Raw genomic sequence first — 14,865 nt, forward strand, 5'->3', positions numbered from 1 at the left:
GTAGTTGTCTTTACCTCTGCTCCATTATTTGTCCTTCAAATGAAGCACTTGTGTTTGAATCGTTCCAACACTTTGCCTCGCCGTATGCATCTTATGTGAGAAAGTTTCCAAATGATCTTTTTTCTTCTTCTTTCCCTCCTCAGCTGGGTTTCTTTAAGAGAGTGCGCCCCCCACAGGTGGACTGCACCGAGAAGGAGCAGCTGCAGCCGGAGGAGAACGGGAACACTGACGCTTAGAGGCCGAGATTTTAAGACGGACAGAGAGAGAAAAAGAGAGAGAGAAAGTTAAGGAGAGAAGAAATCAGGGTAAACCAGCCTAAGAGAGAATCACTGTAGTACTGTTTGGGGGAGGGACAGGTAACTGTATTTGTTTGGCTTTTTTTTTTTTTTTTTTTTTTTTAAATCATATTGCATTCGTGCCAAAACAGAAGCTGGAAAACACTGGTCGCAGATAAAACCCCTCAAGGCTTCAAACCCGCTCGTTTTTAAAAGTTTATGGATCATTTCGTCTCTTTGTGCAGCTTCACGTCTGCCAACCCTGAAGCACTTAACGACTTCTATAAACCCGGACGTGCGTTGCGGTGTGGCTCACGCTCTGTGGTTCTCTGACATTTAAACCAACACGTACGAAACACTCCCAGCATGCACAGGGAGCAGCAGCCAGGTGCTGAGCCGTCAGTCAGGTTTGGCCTTTCAACAGATTTGCACATTTCTTCTCTTCTTTTCTGTTTTTTTTTTGTTTGTTTTTGCTTAGTCATCACATTAAACAGGTAATGAACTGATTGGTCGTGTCGGCCTTGAAGTCCAGAACTGCTGATGCATGAAGAGAAGTGTAGCAGCTGATGGAGGAAGTGTAGAAGTAGAACCAGTATTAATAAGTACTGGAGTCACCTGATTGAATTAGGACCAACAGCAGCAATAAAACATCAATATGAAATGAGAACATTTTAGATTCTTGAATATTTTTGGATAAAGATGGACTATTTGCTCTGAGAGGAGACGATCAGAGTATCACAGTCATATATATATATTGTTGTTCTTTGTTTTCTCTCCTGCTTCCTGTGGGTGTTTGGTAACAGTGAGTGTGGGAGTGTCTGCAGGGTTTTCTTGTGTGTTTAAATGCATTTTGTACAAAACAGTAATGGTGATTTACAATAGTGGGTCCAGCTCTATTTAACACAATCAAGAAACTGTTTTCTTTGACCACTTGGTTAAACCCCGGACCTGAAGAAGACGGTTTTAGAATACATCCTGACCCCTGGAGGCCAATATGTGTTACTACACTAAACGTATTTTCTTTTTTCAGCCTTTATGTAGCTAAAAAAATACACAACAATGAACAAACTACTCAGTAATTCCAGCTGTCTGTTATTTAATGGTATGCAAATGAGTTTGCATTAAATACGTCTGAATGCTAACGTTATTAGTGTTGAGATGCTTTACCAAGGCCGAGAAAGAGTCACACGCTGTTAGACAAAGGGCCCATAGTAAAGAGTTACATTTTTGATTCTGTTAGACACCAAGGTCCATTTCTCACGAGAAACAGAAATTTATCAGGCCACAGAGACATGTAATGGTAAAGCATCTCAACATTAGCAACGATGGCAATCGTTATTTGCTAATGGAAGTAAATGCTACCGCTATTAGCATTTGGAGCGGTCCTCCTACTGCTACGGATTATAATAAGTATTGATTTTGTTTTGACAAAAATAAAATTGATTCTCTGAGGAAAATAAAAAAATGTAATGGTCTAAATTTCTTATCGCATGAAGTCAGAGAATGAAACAAACAGTAAAATTTTATCTCTCTAGTTGACCTGCGCTGCTAAACAGTACAGAATAATAACCTTCAATTTATTGATGCAATGTATTGATCCTCTTAGAGGGAAAATAGTCGATAATACAAAAAACAATAATCATCCAGCGTTTGTTACACTCTGTGGCTTTTTAGCTGTCGCTAACCAGAGTAGCCATAGCAACCGTAGCTAAGGGGCGGGGTTTAATCCGTGGTCACTTGTTACTTTCCTGCCGTTTTCTGCACTGAGGCCTCTTTTTTAAATTTTTTTCTTTTTTTTTTTTTTCTTGTTTTCTTGTAGTTTTTCCTCAGATTTCAAACTGGTGACTGGCAGCTTCGCTAGAAACTAAAAAAAAAATCGGCTGGTTGCTATTTTTATGTCTAATGACTCTGATCTTACTTGTGTTGTGTGTTTATGTATTTAAAAGAAAAGGAACAAAACAATTTTTTTTTTGCTATTCGCCCATATTGGGTTTGCATATTTTGATAACTTCATTTCAACAGCAGACAGTGGGCGAGAGCACAAAACCCGTTCAGAACAATAAAAGTTACATTGTTGCTTTTCCACACTGGTTGGATTTCTATTGATGATAAAACATGGACATACGTCACGTTTCCCCTTACAGTCTGAATCGTGGACCTGTACGTGGTGTAAATAGGGTCACTCATCCTAAACATACCATAATATTTCTCTCATCGTAGTTTCTTCAGTCTTAGCCAGGCTAGCTAGCTACGTAGCACATGAGGCTACGTTTGCTAACATTAGCTTGTTGTTCAAATCCCTGTAAAACCTTTGAAACTTTGAACAGATTTAAGTCAATAAGAGCACACTGAGCAGTTTGGACAACTGTACTTTTAAAATTAGAGGTGTGTCTCTTTATTAGGCTAAAATAATTAAACAGGCCTGGTCAGACTGTTGGTTATTATGTTTTTTTTCTTTTCTTTCTGATCAAGCTCATCAGTATGAATGTTGCATTAATGTAGATGTTCTGTTTAAACTGCTCTGTTTTCAGGATGAACTAATAAAAAATCAAGTAACTTTAGTGATTTCTAAAGACATGACTTTGAATTTATTCTAGGTTTGCTCTAAATCCACACAGGGTGAAACGTAAACAACCAGCCATTTGCACATGGTGTCACTAATATTCACAAAGTTTCTTAATACGTTGCAACTCGACTTCGTTTTTGATAATCAAAAAAAGATTGCACAGCAAAAACACGAAATCTTACCAAGTATTTTTGGTCTAGTTTATAGTGAAAATATCTTGGCACATTTGAAATAATTTTATTGACATAAAGCACATTGTTCTTAGTCAATAATCTTTAATGTTAATGAAAAAGTACTTCTTCTAATGGTACATTATTTCAGTTAGAACGAGACATTTTCCCAAAGTCATAAGTGAAATAATCCATTAATGGAAGTCGAACGTTCTCATCATTATTGAGGAGTATTGACTCAAAACAAGCTAATAAGAAATAATGTATTTCTTAGTGCGCTTAAGACAAAACTACAACATTTCCACTGGACCTCAGCCGTCTTGAAAAGTTTACTTTAGTTTCAAGCAAGTAAAATGAAAAGAAAGTGAAAATGTTTATCTAAAAGTTAAAAATTTACATATGAGCTTTTATTTTCCAAAACAGGGAAGTTATTGTATTCATTTATATTTAGATGATGACCTTGAAGCCTTTTCCACCTTATTGATAATTTTGAGTTTGTAAAAATAATCAATATTCATTAAAAAAATGATAAAGTGCTTTTTTACAAGCTTTTAATTAATTCTGGATGTTAAGCTGCACTGAAGGTTCCTGGACTGAACTCAGCATGGATTCCTAATAAAGCATTGAGATGTAAATTTCTGGGGTAAATTCTTTGAAATGGATGTAATTTAGGAGATCAGTGTTTTATGTAGAATAAACCAATCTGGGGTTTTTTTTTCTGTTTTTATTCCAGATTTTAAGTAATTTTAAAGTCGGCCCAGACACCAAAAAAAAAAAAGTTAATTATGCAATAGCCTTCATCACACAGTTGAATTGTAAACCAAAATGACCACTTTGTAGTTTTATCATTTGTGACGATGAATCTATAATGAAATAAAATAGTAATATAACTTTAACACAATGATCCATAATGTTATCAAAAACCGAAGGCAGCCTGTGTTAACGAGAGAAAATCAACCATAAATTAACTTTTATTCAAGTCTTGTTTTTGTTTATTATTCCACCCTGGAAAAATCACTGTTAACATCCTGACTCTGATGCCTGTGAGAAACTTTTACTTCCTAATGGTGACCGTCTTGATTTGAGTGGCTAAATCTGCACACAAACTTGTCTTTAATGTAGCACATTTCAAAACTGGTTTAAATCGACTGTTCATGATAAATGAAAGATTTTGAAGATCTGTGGTTGTTTATGGGTGAGCTCACATCTCACTTTCAGCAGCTGGAGTGAAATCTGCTCACACTCAGTCTGAACCACCTGCAGCGTCTTAATTCTCTGGTCTGTAGTTTTTACATTTGAATCTGAACACGGTTAAGATTTCTATGAAAAAAAAAAATTATGCAAAATGTAGAGAATCTAAAAGCAGAATCAGACTCTGTGAACCGACTCTGGTGATTTGACTCCAGTCCTGCAGCCGTGTGTGTTTCTATTTTTACCACTCTGTTTTCCTTTCTGCTATGAGTAAATATTGACCTTTTTTTTGATGTATGTATTCTTACACTTAGAGAGTAAATATTAACAATTTCTAAAAAAAAAAAAAAAAAAGATGATTTCACTTTTGGGCTGAAATAAACAGATTTGTTCACATTTTGTTTGTCCTGTTTTGTCTCCACGTTATTTTGGACGAGCGGGAACTTCAGCAGGAGGTTTCAGAGCGTAAAAAAAAGAAACACTGAGTATCGGTGTAAGTGTTGTCGATTACATTGCTAACTGGTCATATTGAGACACACTGCGTGTTTGCTTCAGATTTTTATTGTGGGTGGTTTCTGTTCCTCTTTAACGTCTCACTGCGCGTCGGTCAGCAGGAAGCTGAGGTCGCTGCCGGGATCGAACTCCGCCGAGGGCTTCCCACTGAAACAGTCAGAGGACGGGTCCGAGTTACAGAGTGCAAGAGACTCGGTCACATGAAAACAGAAACCGGATTCTCACTGGACAACAAGATGAGGTCCAAAGATCAAATAGAATAAGAGCTGCAGCGGCGTCACGCGGAAAAATAAGAAAACAAACGCGGTTGTCTTTAAGTCACATCAACAAAACCTTCTGTTTGCAGAGTACTGATGGTGGTGGTTAATTATTAATATTAGGGCCAGGCGTGACGGTACACCGTGTGAGAGAGAGCGGCCGCCGTTTGACTTTAGTATCCTACATTAGCACTTAGCATGGTTAGCGCTGCTAGCATTACAGTGATCTCCATTTGTATTCCTAGAGAACTGATCCAATCTTTAACTCAGAAGTTCAACGGTCCAGAGGACAAAGCAACTAACGTTGCTGAAGTGTGTTCAGCCTTCCTGTTACCTGCTAACATCCTGCTCTCTCTCACAGCCTGAATGAGCTGCAGATTGTGTCTCGACATGCCGAAGAAAACTTTTTTTTTTGCTTGATATCTGAATACGTCCTCTGACTTCCTCGTAAACTCCTCTCTGACACTAAAAATGGCTACCTGAGTATTCTTCACTCAGTTAGAACTTGAAACCCTGAAGAGTGTTGCCGTTGGAGCATCCTGAGACCTTGTTGTGGTGTGTTCACTGACTAGAAAAGATCGTATTTTTCAGTTTCTGACCCATCGGTCAGGACTTATTCCAAATAAACACCACTACTTTTATAAAATCTGAAATAAAACTCCAGTTAGATACCGAAGTTTAGTTTCCCATATTGCTCATGTAATGGTGGGAATGGACTAAGTTTGAATTAACCTTCTGATTTGATCAAGACGACACATTAGTGGGGGAGGGGGAAATGTCCAATTTCAGTTTTATGATTAGAAGGTGATTTAAGCTTTCGAGGCCTTGTGTGTAAATATTTCAGCTGCCATCGTGCGCACACTAAACTTTTATAAATAAACGTAAAGACTCTTAAAGTGACAGAGTACCTGGTGAAGAGCCGGGCCTTGGTCGTTCCCAGCAGCGTGGCTTTGTCTCCCTCCACCAGCAGCAGGGAGCCTTCCCTCAATCCCTAAAAAAAAATAAATGAATAAATAAAACAGAAATGAACCAGGACAGTCCAATAATGGCTGGTTCTGACTCACCAGAACACTGGGAGTGTTGGGTTCTTCATGGTACTGGGTTATCCTCTGCTCCCTGGTCTCCTGCACAACAACAATGTGACACAAGGTGATACTTTAACTGTTTTGTTACCTGGATTCATTTCTGTGCATAAAAAACCAAACCATGTAAAAAGAAGAGGAAAAACTGACCGTCTGCACGCCAACAAACCTCAGCACACAAGATGGCCGACGAAACCAGAGTCCCGCCCATTCTTACTTAAATTAAAAGTGTACGCGTGACTGTTGCTATGTGAACGCTCAGTCACAATAAATCATATCAACTGAGTCAGTTCATTTCATTATAAGTAAGAATAACTGCAAAAAGAACCTTTCAAAACTAAAATAAAAATCACAACAGATTTAAAAAGTTACAGAACTTACAGAGATTTAGATAGTTTTGGAGTCATATGGCCATGCAATGATAGCACCATTTTTACTGTTACTGTAATGTGTGTGTTTGGCCTCTAGGGGGAGCTGTTGGACAATGTGCTGCTGTTTGATTTTATTTTGGCCATCCTAACGCAGGACGAACAAAGGTTTTGATCTGAACCATCTCTTGACTTTTACATCGGACTTTAAATGAAAAATGAATCTGAATTAAAAATCTAGATGAAATGTTCCTGAATAACAACTGGATGAATGGATTGGTAAATATATAAAAAAAACATGAATAAATACTGTATAAAATATATACAAATATAACCAAATCAAGAGTTTTATAAGGCCTGTTTTCTTGACAACAAAAATGATCACCTTTGGGTTAGCTTTAACAAAATCTGAAGATAAATTTGTCTGAAAAATTATACATTTCTCCACAAATATTTGTGTACAAAGTATAAATGAAAGTTTGTTTAAAACTAAACCACGACATCAGTACGGTGTTCTTGCAAAGCGCCTTACGCTTCGGGGTAAATTTCTTTTTGTTCAGCGATTCCAGAGGAAGCAGCAGCAGAATCGAATAGAAGAAAGTGTCACATTTCACGATGGCCGACACGGTTTTTTGCTGACCCGTTTAAATCAACGCAGCTCTGTGGTTCTGCAGTTTCCTGTGCTGGATAAATTCAAACCACTGCAGATTTTCAGCATACAGATGAGTTTTTTTTTTCTTTTTCTTTCAGCTGTGTTTGAACTGTGACTCATTCATGTGTTTCAGATAAGCACAAGTCAATACGAAGAACCTCAAACAGGTTGAATCTGTTGGGTTTTTACTTCAAGCACATGAAGTTGAAACAATCGCAATCTGCCTGGACTTCATACAAACAATTACAGATATGTAATAAACTACAAATAGCTTTAATAAAAGAGTCAAATCCAGTTTGTTTAGCACTGAGCTTTTCTTTGACTGGGATAAGAAGCACTAAACTGATAACACGTCTCAGCTAAGCACAGTAAATGATTAGATAAAGATGGAGCTGATGAGATTTGCTCATCCCTTCCTAAAGTTTTCATCCCAGGGTTTCCTCCAGAAAACCAGATCAGCCTGGTGGAGGTCCACCAGTTAACCCACTGCATTTTTGTGTTAAAAAATGTTAAAGAATTAAAAAAAAAAAACACCAACAACAAAGAAAATATAGTGGTGCAGTAAATAAAACTAGTATCTCTGTAGGTTTTGTTGGTAGAATCAAATGCTGTTATCTTTGTTAAATAGATAATTGTCTGCTAATGATTACTGATGTTTTGTTGTATATAAACCTGGCTTAGCCTGTTCTTTGCTCTCACTGTTACTGGTGTATTAAAATAAATAAGCAACACTTAGCCTGGTGGCCCGCCAGGCTTATAATATACTGGGGAAAGCCTGCATGCCACTTGAGTTCTTTTTTTCTCCTCCAGATTATTTTATTTGCTGTAGCTCTTCTGGCATAGCGCAACTTAAAATATGCAGTCGATACGGAGGTATATTCATAACCACTCCATTAGGAGGTTTACATGTTTTGTCATACTCCTGAATTGAAATGCATCAGCCCTTATTTTAGTAAATAAACCTGAATTTTCCATCGACTACTTAGGTCAGTTATAAAGCCAGGACTTTGCGTGGCCATCCGTCCTCAGTGTGAGCGAGCGCAGGTTGGTCGATGCAGACGGGCTGTTTTTCATTTTGTAGAGCAAGATGTTTTTATAGATAAATAGCATCTTAGAAAAAAATAGATTCCCATTTATTGACGATGTTTCTCCATTTGTATTAGCTGATTAGAACCACAAACATGGACCGACTTTTCCTCAGACGTAAAGCATTCAGCCCAATAAGAAGATAACCAACCCTAAAAAATCACAGCCTTTGGGCCTGACTTGTAACGCAGTTGAACAAAACCTTTCTTCTTCATTTTGTACCTGCCTACAATGATTTAAAATTTTACTTTGGTTTATTATTGAGCAAATAAAACAAAGTAAAAAGCACTCACACCTAAGTTCTTTGAACCCAACAGTTTTGTCTCTTAGGGCAGAAAGCTTGGACGCCACTCTTCAGTCTCTTTAGTTTTCTTCTCGACTCACCCCCATGTGGCGGCTGTTGGGGTCGGGGTCCAGGTAGTGCGGGTTGATGTTGAAGGGGACCAGGCCGATGGCATTGAAGGTCGGCGGGAAAACGATGGGCATGTCATTGGTGGTGCTGATGCTGATGGTCGCCACGTTGGTTCCGGCGCTGGAGCCCATATACGGGACGCCGTCCTGGAAGGGGAGGAGGCGCAGAGAACGGGAAAACATCACTAGATGTCATGTTGCGTTCTGCAGGACAGTGTCTGCTCTGTGGGACGTGGCTGTGTGTGCGCTCCACCTCCAGGACTCGCTTCCTGATCTCCGTCACCACGTTGTTGTCGTAAAGGCTCTTCAGCAGCCGGAAAGTGTTGCCTCCTCCTGCAAGCAGATGTGTCTGTTAGCGTCTCCGCGGATACGGGGTCGGCGCGGTCGTAGGGAAAAGGTTATGGCAGTGAAGTGTTTAGAAATAACGCTCGCAAAAATGCCAAACCTGCAGAGTAATTTTCTGAACCATTCTTCTCTCATTAGTTCTTGCACTTTAAAAAGTAGTGGGTTGTTGTTTTTTTTGCAAATTCACTCCCTCTGTAGGAGCTGACTGCAGCTTCCTGCAATGTCAAAAGGGCAGATTTATGTGTTTTCCTGGCATACAGCGCCTTTTTACAGCACAATCAAGTAAATATGTTAACTTCAGTTGTTATAAAAATGCTGCATATCAAATATGACTTAAAAGAAATTTAAGGTGGTCATTTAAATTTGGGCCTCTGTCTCTTTAAGAAGCTTATGCTCTTTCAGAAACTCCGCCTTCAGGAAGTCATCACAACATGGCTCCTCTATTAACCCTCTGACAAGGTTTTTATCAGCGTTGTATTGAGAAGTAGCTCCTATAATGAGCTCAGCAGATAGAGCAGCTCCTCCAGGTGTTTGCCAGTTGCTGCTGGCTAGTCTGAAGGAGTTGCTTGAATGGTTGGTCAATATCAAGTGATCAACCATTCAACTGGTCACTCTGAAAAGTCCATCACCTGATAAAACCTTTTACAATCACTGCATGTCGACAGAAGAGAAGGAAGCAGAACTCCGGGGGGGGAGGGGGGGGACATGATAGAAATAACGAAGGTTAAAAAAGTTTTTTTTAAAAACAGCAGGCGATGCTGTAGGGAGGAGAGCGTCACCGCAACTCGCCGCCTTCAGTTCTCACCAATAAAAATGCCTTCTGCCTTTCGGACGGCTTCGACGGGGTCTGCAGCCTCGTGGATGCTGTCGACCTCATAACCTGCCGCAGTCACAAACAGACAAGTCAAAACAAGCGTTTTCAGAACACAGCTGGAATGAATTTCCACTCGGCTTCACTAAGGAACACAACGGACCGCTGAAGACTGTGATAAGCAATAGTTTAGAGGTAATGGTGGCGTCCAGCCCTACCTAAGGATCTGAACTTGTTCCTGGCAGTCGTTGTGTAGGCATCTCTGTCATGGAGGGCATAGGGAACAAACAGCACTCTCTTCACATTCCTGAAGGATGAATCAACACATATAGTAGTATATAGCTATATGGAGTCGTCCTTGTATTGATGACACCCTGGGCAAACCCCTCCTTCTGACGCCTCGCCGGCAACTAAACAAACACTCTGCGAAAGCATAAAAACTGTTAGCATGTGATTTGTTAGCGACTTTAATAACTAAAAAGACATTGACATGATATTTGAGAAAGACAATAAGCTGTGAATCAGATGCCAACTTCAGCGCCATCAGCCACCCTTTGGTGTACGGCAGTGTTGTACGGAGGCGCCCATTCTCCAAGCTTCTCCAGCGCCAAGAAAAATAAATGGCGCTCCAGGATTGGTCGCTTTGCAAGTGAGGGCCAAGAGTGCGTCAAGAAGAGCAGCATTTTTACTTTGGTGTGTCATCTTCCTGAACTGGATTTTCTGTTGACTAGATTAGATATGCACTACAAACAACAACAAAAAAGAGAAACCACAAATATGCAAAATTTCCACTACTTTACTTTGGTGCTCATTGATTTTACCACCAAAACATATAAAACACATCCCTCCGTTTTTCAATTTACATGAAGTTATTACCAGCACTGAACTCGAGACAACTCGAATGCAGCATCAGCCACAGAAACAACTCAGTGTTTCTCAGTTTTTGTTGTTGCGTTACTCTTGGCGCCCCTCTGTCCCATGCCACCCAGACCACAGAGCCAAATCACCCATAACAAAAACCGCCTCTAAATCTGGAGGCTCATCAGCTTGAGGACTTTTCTAAAACAATTTGCTTCCCTTTGACATTCTGCTGTCTGTTTCCTGCTGTCCAGTTGACATACCCTGTCTCTTTATAGTTTATAGTTGAGTCTCCTCGGCTGTTTTCTCCCGGGTTTCTGTTCAGACATACTTTCCAAAGAAGCTGGAGATGTGCTGCTGACAGTGGTCCAGGTAGCCGCTGCCGTGCAGAGTGGAGTTGGACACCAGCAGGAGTCTCCTCTTCATGTCTCACCGCGGAGGGTCTCACGGAAACACCGAGCTCAGCTGGACTGCAGGTACAGTCCAACGTTTCGGGTCAGAGTCCGGAAGATTCTGCTGACTGCGGCTTCCCAGAGAATCAGAAACGCCCTGGAAGAAAACTCTGCTTTCACTTTTTGACTTTACGTCTCAACGACGTTCAGCAGCTGCTGCTTGAAGTAACTCTGAATGTTTTCCCACTGACACACATCCGGGTTAGTTTTCTCTTTTGTTTCCATGTTTCATTTATGGTTCTTTAAAACAGGTTTTAAAATAACTTTGTTTTTCGGTTGCTTTATTTATTTCCCACACGTGATAATCTTTGGCGTATTTGTGTCAAAATAAAAGTTTCACAACGAAAGCCAGCATTTTTAGGCCATCTCTATCTATATAAAAGCATTTTTCTGTCGATGTATCATCAACAACAACAACAACAACAATAATAAAAAATTTTAAATGAAGGTTTTAAACAAAAACGGAAGCAGTCTTCTTGAAGTCCTATCAAAATAAAAGCCTTAACAGTATCAAAGATTTTTTTTAAACGGATCCTTATGTGTAAAATTAAATCATACAATTCAAAAACACGTGCTCCACTCACGCTACAAATAAACATAAATCTTGATCTGAGTATGAAATATTGCATCATAATAACGAATATTGGACATATAAAAAGATTAAAGCCTTTTGACATAAATGTTACATTTCCTTTTTTTGGGGGGGGGGGATAGCCTGTTGTAGGCTATGTAAGTCATAACCTACATTAAGTACCTCATGAGGCATATAAGACGAAGAAAAATACATAAACAAAAATTTTATTTTTTAGAAATTCATTTTCGCAGATAGTCTTTTCACATTGTCATAATGGTGTTGAGGAAAGAGATTATTTTTGATATAATTTGGAATAATGCTGTAAAATTATTTCAAAATGTGGAATAATTTCACAAAACGTGGAGAAAGTGAAGCGTGAAAACTTTCTGGATGCGCTACAAAAACACTCGTCACTTTGGATCAGTTTATGGTTGCTTATTTTAATAATTTAACTCACACTACAGTTGCCAACTTGACCTACCATTGCTTGTAGCTCTTCTCGGTGTGTCACCATCTCTGTCAGCTGTTGTTCTTGCATAAAATCAGTATTTTAATATGCAGTCTAATGTGGAGATCTTTTCAACTTTCAACCCCACAGAGTCTGACTTAAAAAAAAAAGAAAGAAAGAAAATAGAATCCTAAAGGACACAGAAAATTAAATGTGTGGATCTGAAATTTACACTACGACAATTTTATGAGGGACCGAAAATTAATTTTTCCACTAACAAAGTCATGTAAGAGCTTTTTCTAAAACTGCACATACAGAGGAAATTCTCTAGAGGGCGCCGTATCTCCGCCTGAAGAGTAAAAACACAACCGGAACCATTAAAAAAAATAACCCGGATGGAAAAGACTGAACACAAAGAACGGAAGTGAGGGACTGAGACGCTAAGCAGACTTGCTGCAGGAGGAAAGCCGACAATATCACCGTGAAAGTAAGAATAGAAACCATTTCTGTGGGAGGAAAACAAACCCGCGTGCTTTCAGCTTCACTAAAATGGCGTCCAGATTAGAGGAGGATCTCTGCTGTCCGGTCTGCCAGGACATTTTCAAGGATCCGGTTCTCATCTCATGCAGCCACAGCTTCTGCAAGGAGTGTCTGCAGAGCTTCTGGAGCGTCACGTCCAGGCGTTCGTGTCCTGTTTGCAGAAAAGTATCCGCAGAAGACGCTCCGCGCTGCAATCTGGCTCTGAAGAAATTCTGCGAGACCTTCTTGAAGCAGAAAGAGTTCAATGAAACTCTTTCTGATTGGTGCGTCGTGCAGCCCGCAGAGACCTGCAGTCTGCACGACGAGAAACATGAACTCTTCTGCCTGGACCACCAGGAGCCGGCGTGTCTGGTCTGCAGAGATTCGGAGAGACACAGCCAGCACAGGTTCATGCCCGTCGGGGAAGCCGCTCGGCAGCACCGGAAGGACCTCCAGGAAACTCTGGAGTCCTTGAAGAAGCAGCTGGGGCTCAAGAAGGAGGTTCAGGAGGACATCTGTCAGGTGATGGAGCACATGGGGTTCCAGGCGCGCCGCACGGAGACGCAGATTAAAGAGCAGTTCAAGAAGCTTCACCAGTTCTTAGCAGAGGAAGAGGAGGCCAGGCTGGCTGCAGTGAAGGAGGAAGAGGAGCAGAGGAGAGACCCGATGAGGGAGAAATTGCGGGCTCTGTTCAGGCAGATGAAGACGATTTCGGACACAGTCAGAGCCATAGAGGAGGAGCTGAGAGCCGAGGATGTCCTCTTCCTGTGTCACTACAAGGCTGCGGTGGAGAGAGCGCAGCGCTGCGCCCTGCTGGAAGATCCAAAGCTGCACTGTGGCGCTCTGTTTGACCAGGCCAAACATCTGGGCAACCTGGCCTTCAGCATCTGGAGCAGCATGGAGACCATGGTGTCCTACACTCCCGTGGTTCTTAACCCGAACACGGCTTATCCAAAACTCCACCTGTCAGAGGACCTGACGACTGCGACCACAGGAGAGACGCAGCAGCTTCCCAAAAACCCAGAGCGGGCCGACCTCTGGTTTTCCGTCCAGGGTTCTGACGGCTTCGACTCGGGAAACCACAGCTGGGACGTCGACGTCGGCGACAGCAGAATGTGGCTGGTCGGTGTGATGGAGAAGGAAGGCGAAGAGTGCCGGTTCTTGGTGACGCAGCTGCGTAACGGCGTATACACAGCGGAGGGTCCGTCGGCTCTTTCCACGGGTCTGTCAGTGCGGAAGAAGATCCAGAGGATCAGGGTGGATCTGGACCGGGACGGGGGGAAGCTGTCCTTCTCCGATCTGGATACCAACGAGCACATTCACACCTTCACACACACCTTCGCCGACAAGGTTTTCCCACACTTCGTCACCGATTGCGTTGTGAGAATCTTACCGATGAAGGTCTCCGTGAGCAAACGGCGGCTCAGAGGTTTTCGACGTGAAGAAAACAGAGTCCAAATCATGGAGCCTTATTGGTCAGATTAAGATTTTTCAAATCTGGCCTCAGATTCTAAACTGGATTTAGATCTGAGGACTTTCTAATAAACTAGAGAGTGGGGGGATTTGAAGATGGTAGTGGTCTATCTTCAGGTTTTATGACAAACGACGATGTTCACCTCTGTTTGCTGCCTTCTGATTGGTTTAAATGGCAGTTTCTAGTTTGATTTTCTAGAATCTGTTTGTAGATCCTTTCAGTAAAGTCCAGAAGTTGTATTTGGATTAAACTAGATGACCCTATGATAAGGGCTGGCTGCAAAAACACAAAGTCCTACAAAGTAATTTTGGTCTAGAGAGTCCCGTGCAAATATCTTAGTACACTTAAAATAAGATAAAACTAACATACAAGTAATTTCTTAGCGATATACAGAGGCTTGCTTTAAGAAAACAATTCATTAATATGGATGAAAAAGTTCTTCTTCCATTGGCAGATTATTTCACTTACAAGACATTTTTCCCATCTTATGTTCATTTATCTGGGTTGTGCTGTGGTGGCGCAGGGGTTAAGCACAACCCACATATGGAGGACTTAGTCCTCGACGCAGCTGTCGCAGTTTCAATTCCCGGCCTTGGCGACCTTTGCTTCATGTCTTCCCCATCTCTTATTACCCACTTTCCTGTCGATTAACTATCAAATAAAGGCCACTAGAGCCAATAAAATCTAAAAAAAATAAAATAAAAAAATCTTCATTTATCTGCCAATGGAACAAATACTTTATCATCCATATTAATAAATTATTTTCTTAAAACAAGCCTCTATTTCTTTCTTGAAAGTTACTTTTAAATTAAT

The 14,865-nt window shown here is 40.7% G+C and overlaps 3 protein-coding genes across 3 annotated transcripts in view; 2 read left to right on the top strand and 1 right to left on the bottom strand.

The window, feature by feature from the left end:
* The window catches only part of itgav (integrin, alpha V), a 44,136-nt gene extending 39,538 nt beyond the window's left edge, over positions 1-4,598 (top strand). The window contains exon 32 of the mRNA XM_015005870.2: positions 144-4,598. Coding sequence (XP_014861356.2) covers positions 144-236 — 93 coding nt within the window. The 3' untranslated portion in view covers positions 237-4,598. The remainder of the gene's footprint in view (positions 1-143) is intronic.
* Positions 4,599-4,747: 149 nt separating this feature from the next.
* LOC106929170 (alpha-aspartyl dipeptidase) lies at positions 4,748-11,157 on the bottom strand. The gene is made up of 8 exons (XM_015005873.2): positions 10,917-11,157; positions 9,946-10,034; positions 9,722-9,796; positions 8,825-8,904; positions 8,545-8,718; positions 6,037-6,096; positions 5,881-5,963; positions 4,748-4,862 (listed from the first exon to the last, which is right to left on the bottom strand). Exons 1-8 carry the CDS (start codon positions 11,009-11,011, stop codon positions 4,796-4,798), a joined length of 723 nt encoding a protein of 240 aa, XP_014861359.2. The 5' UTR covers positions 11,012-11,157; the 3' UTR covers positions 4,748-4,795.
* Positions 11,158-12,608: 1,451 nt separating this feature from the next.
* Positions 12,609-14,063, top strand: LOC106929169 (nuclear factor 7, brain-like). The gene is made up of 2 exons (XM_088003856.1): positions 12,609-13,201; positions 13,274-14,063. Exons 1-2 carry the CDS (start codon positions 12,609-12,611, stop codon positions 14,061-14,063), a joined length of 1,383 nt encoding a protein of 460 aa, XP_087859982.1.
* Positions 14,064-14,865: the final 802 nt, after the last annotated feature.

This window comes from Poecilia mexicana, unplaced genomic scaffold, assembly GCF_051168715.1.
Source record: "Poecilia mexicana isolate PSO_F unplaced genomic scaffold, ASM5116871v1 scaffold_2, whole genome shotgun sequence".
Taxonomy (NCBI): domain Eukaryota; kingdom Metazoa; phylum Chordata; class Actinopteri; order Cyprinodontiformes; family Poeciliidae; genus Poecilia; species Poecilia mexicana.

Bases quoted from the DNA above. Each gene is read 5' to 3' on its own strand.
- LOC106929170 (XM_015005873.2), bottom strand. From the start codon at position 11,011: ATGAAGAGGAGACTCCTGCTGGTGTCCAACTCCACTCTGCACGGCAGC. The intron at 8,905-9,721 runs GTGAGAACTGAA...ATCTGCTTGCAG, and splicing joins GGCAGAAGGCATTTTTATTG to GAGGAGGCAACACTTTCCGG. The intron at 5,964-6,036 runs GTGAGTCAGAAC...ATTTTTTTTTAG, and splicing joins CCAACACTCCCAGTGTTCTG to GGATTGAGGGAAGGCTCCCT.
- LOC106929169 (XM_088003856.1), top strand. From the start codon at position 12,609: ATGGCGTCCAGATTAGAGGAGGATCTCTGCTGTCCGGTCTGCCAGGAC. The intron at 13,202-13,273 runs GCTGGCTGCAGT...GGCTCTGTTCAG, and splicing joins GCAGAGGAAGAGGAGGCCAG to GCAGATGAAGACGATTTCGG.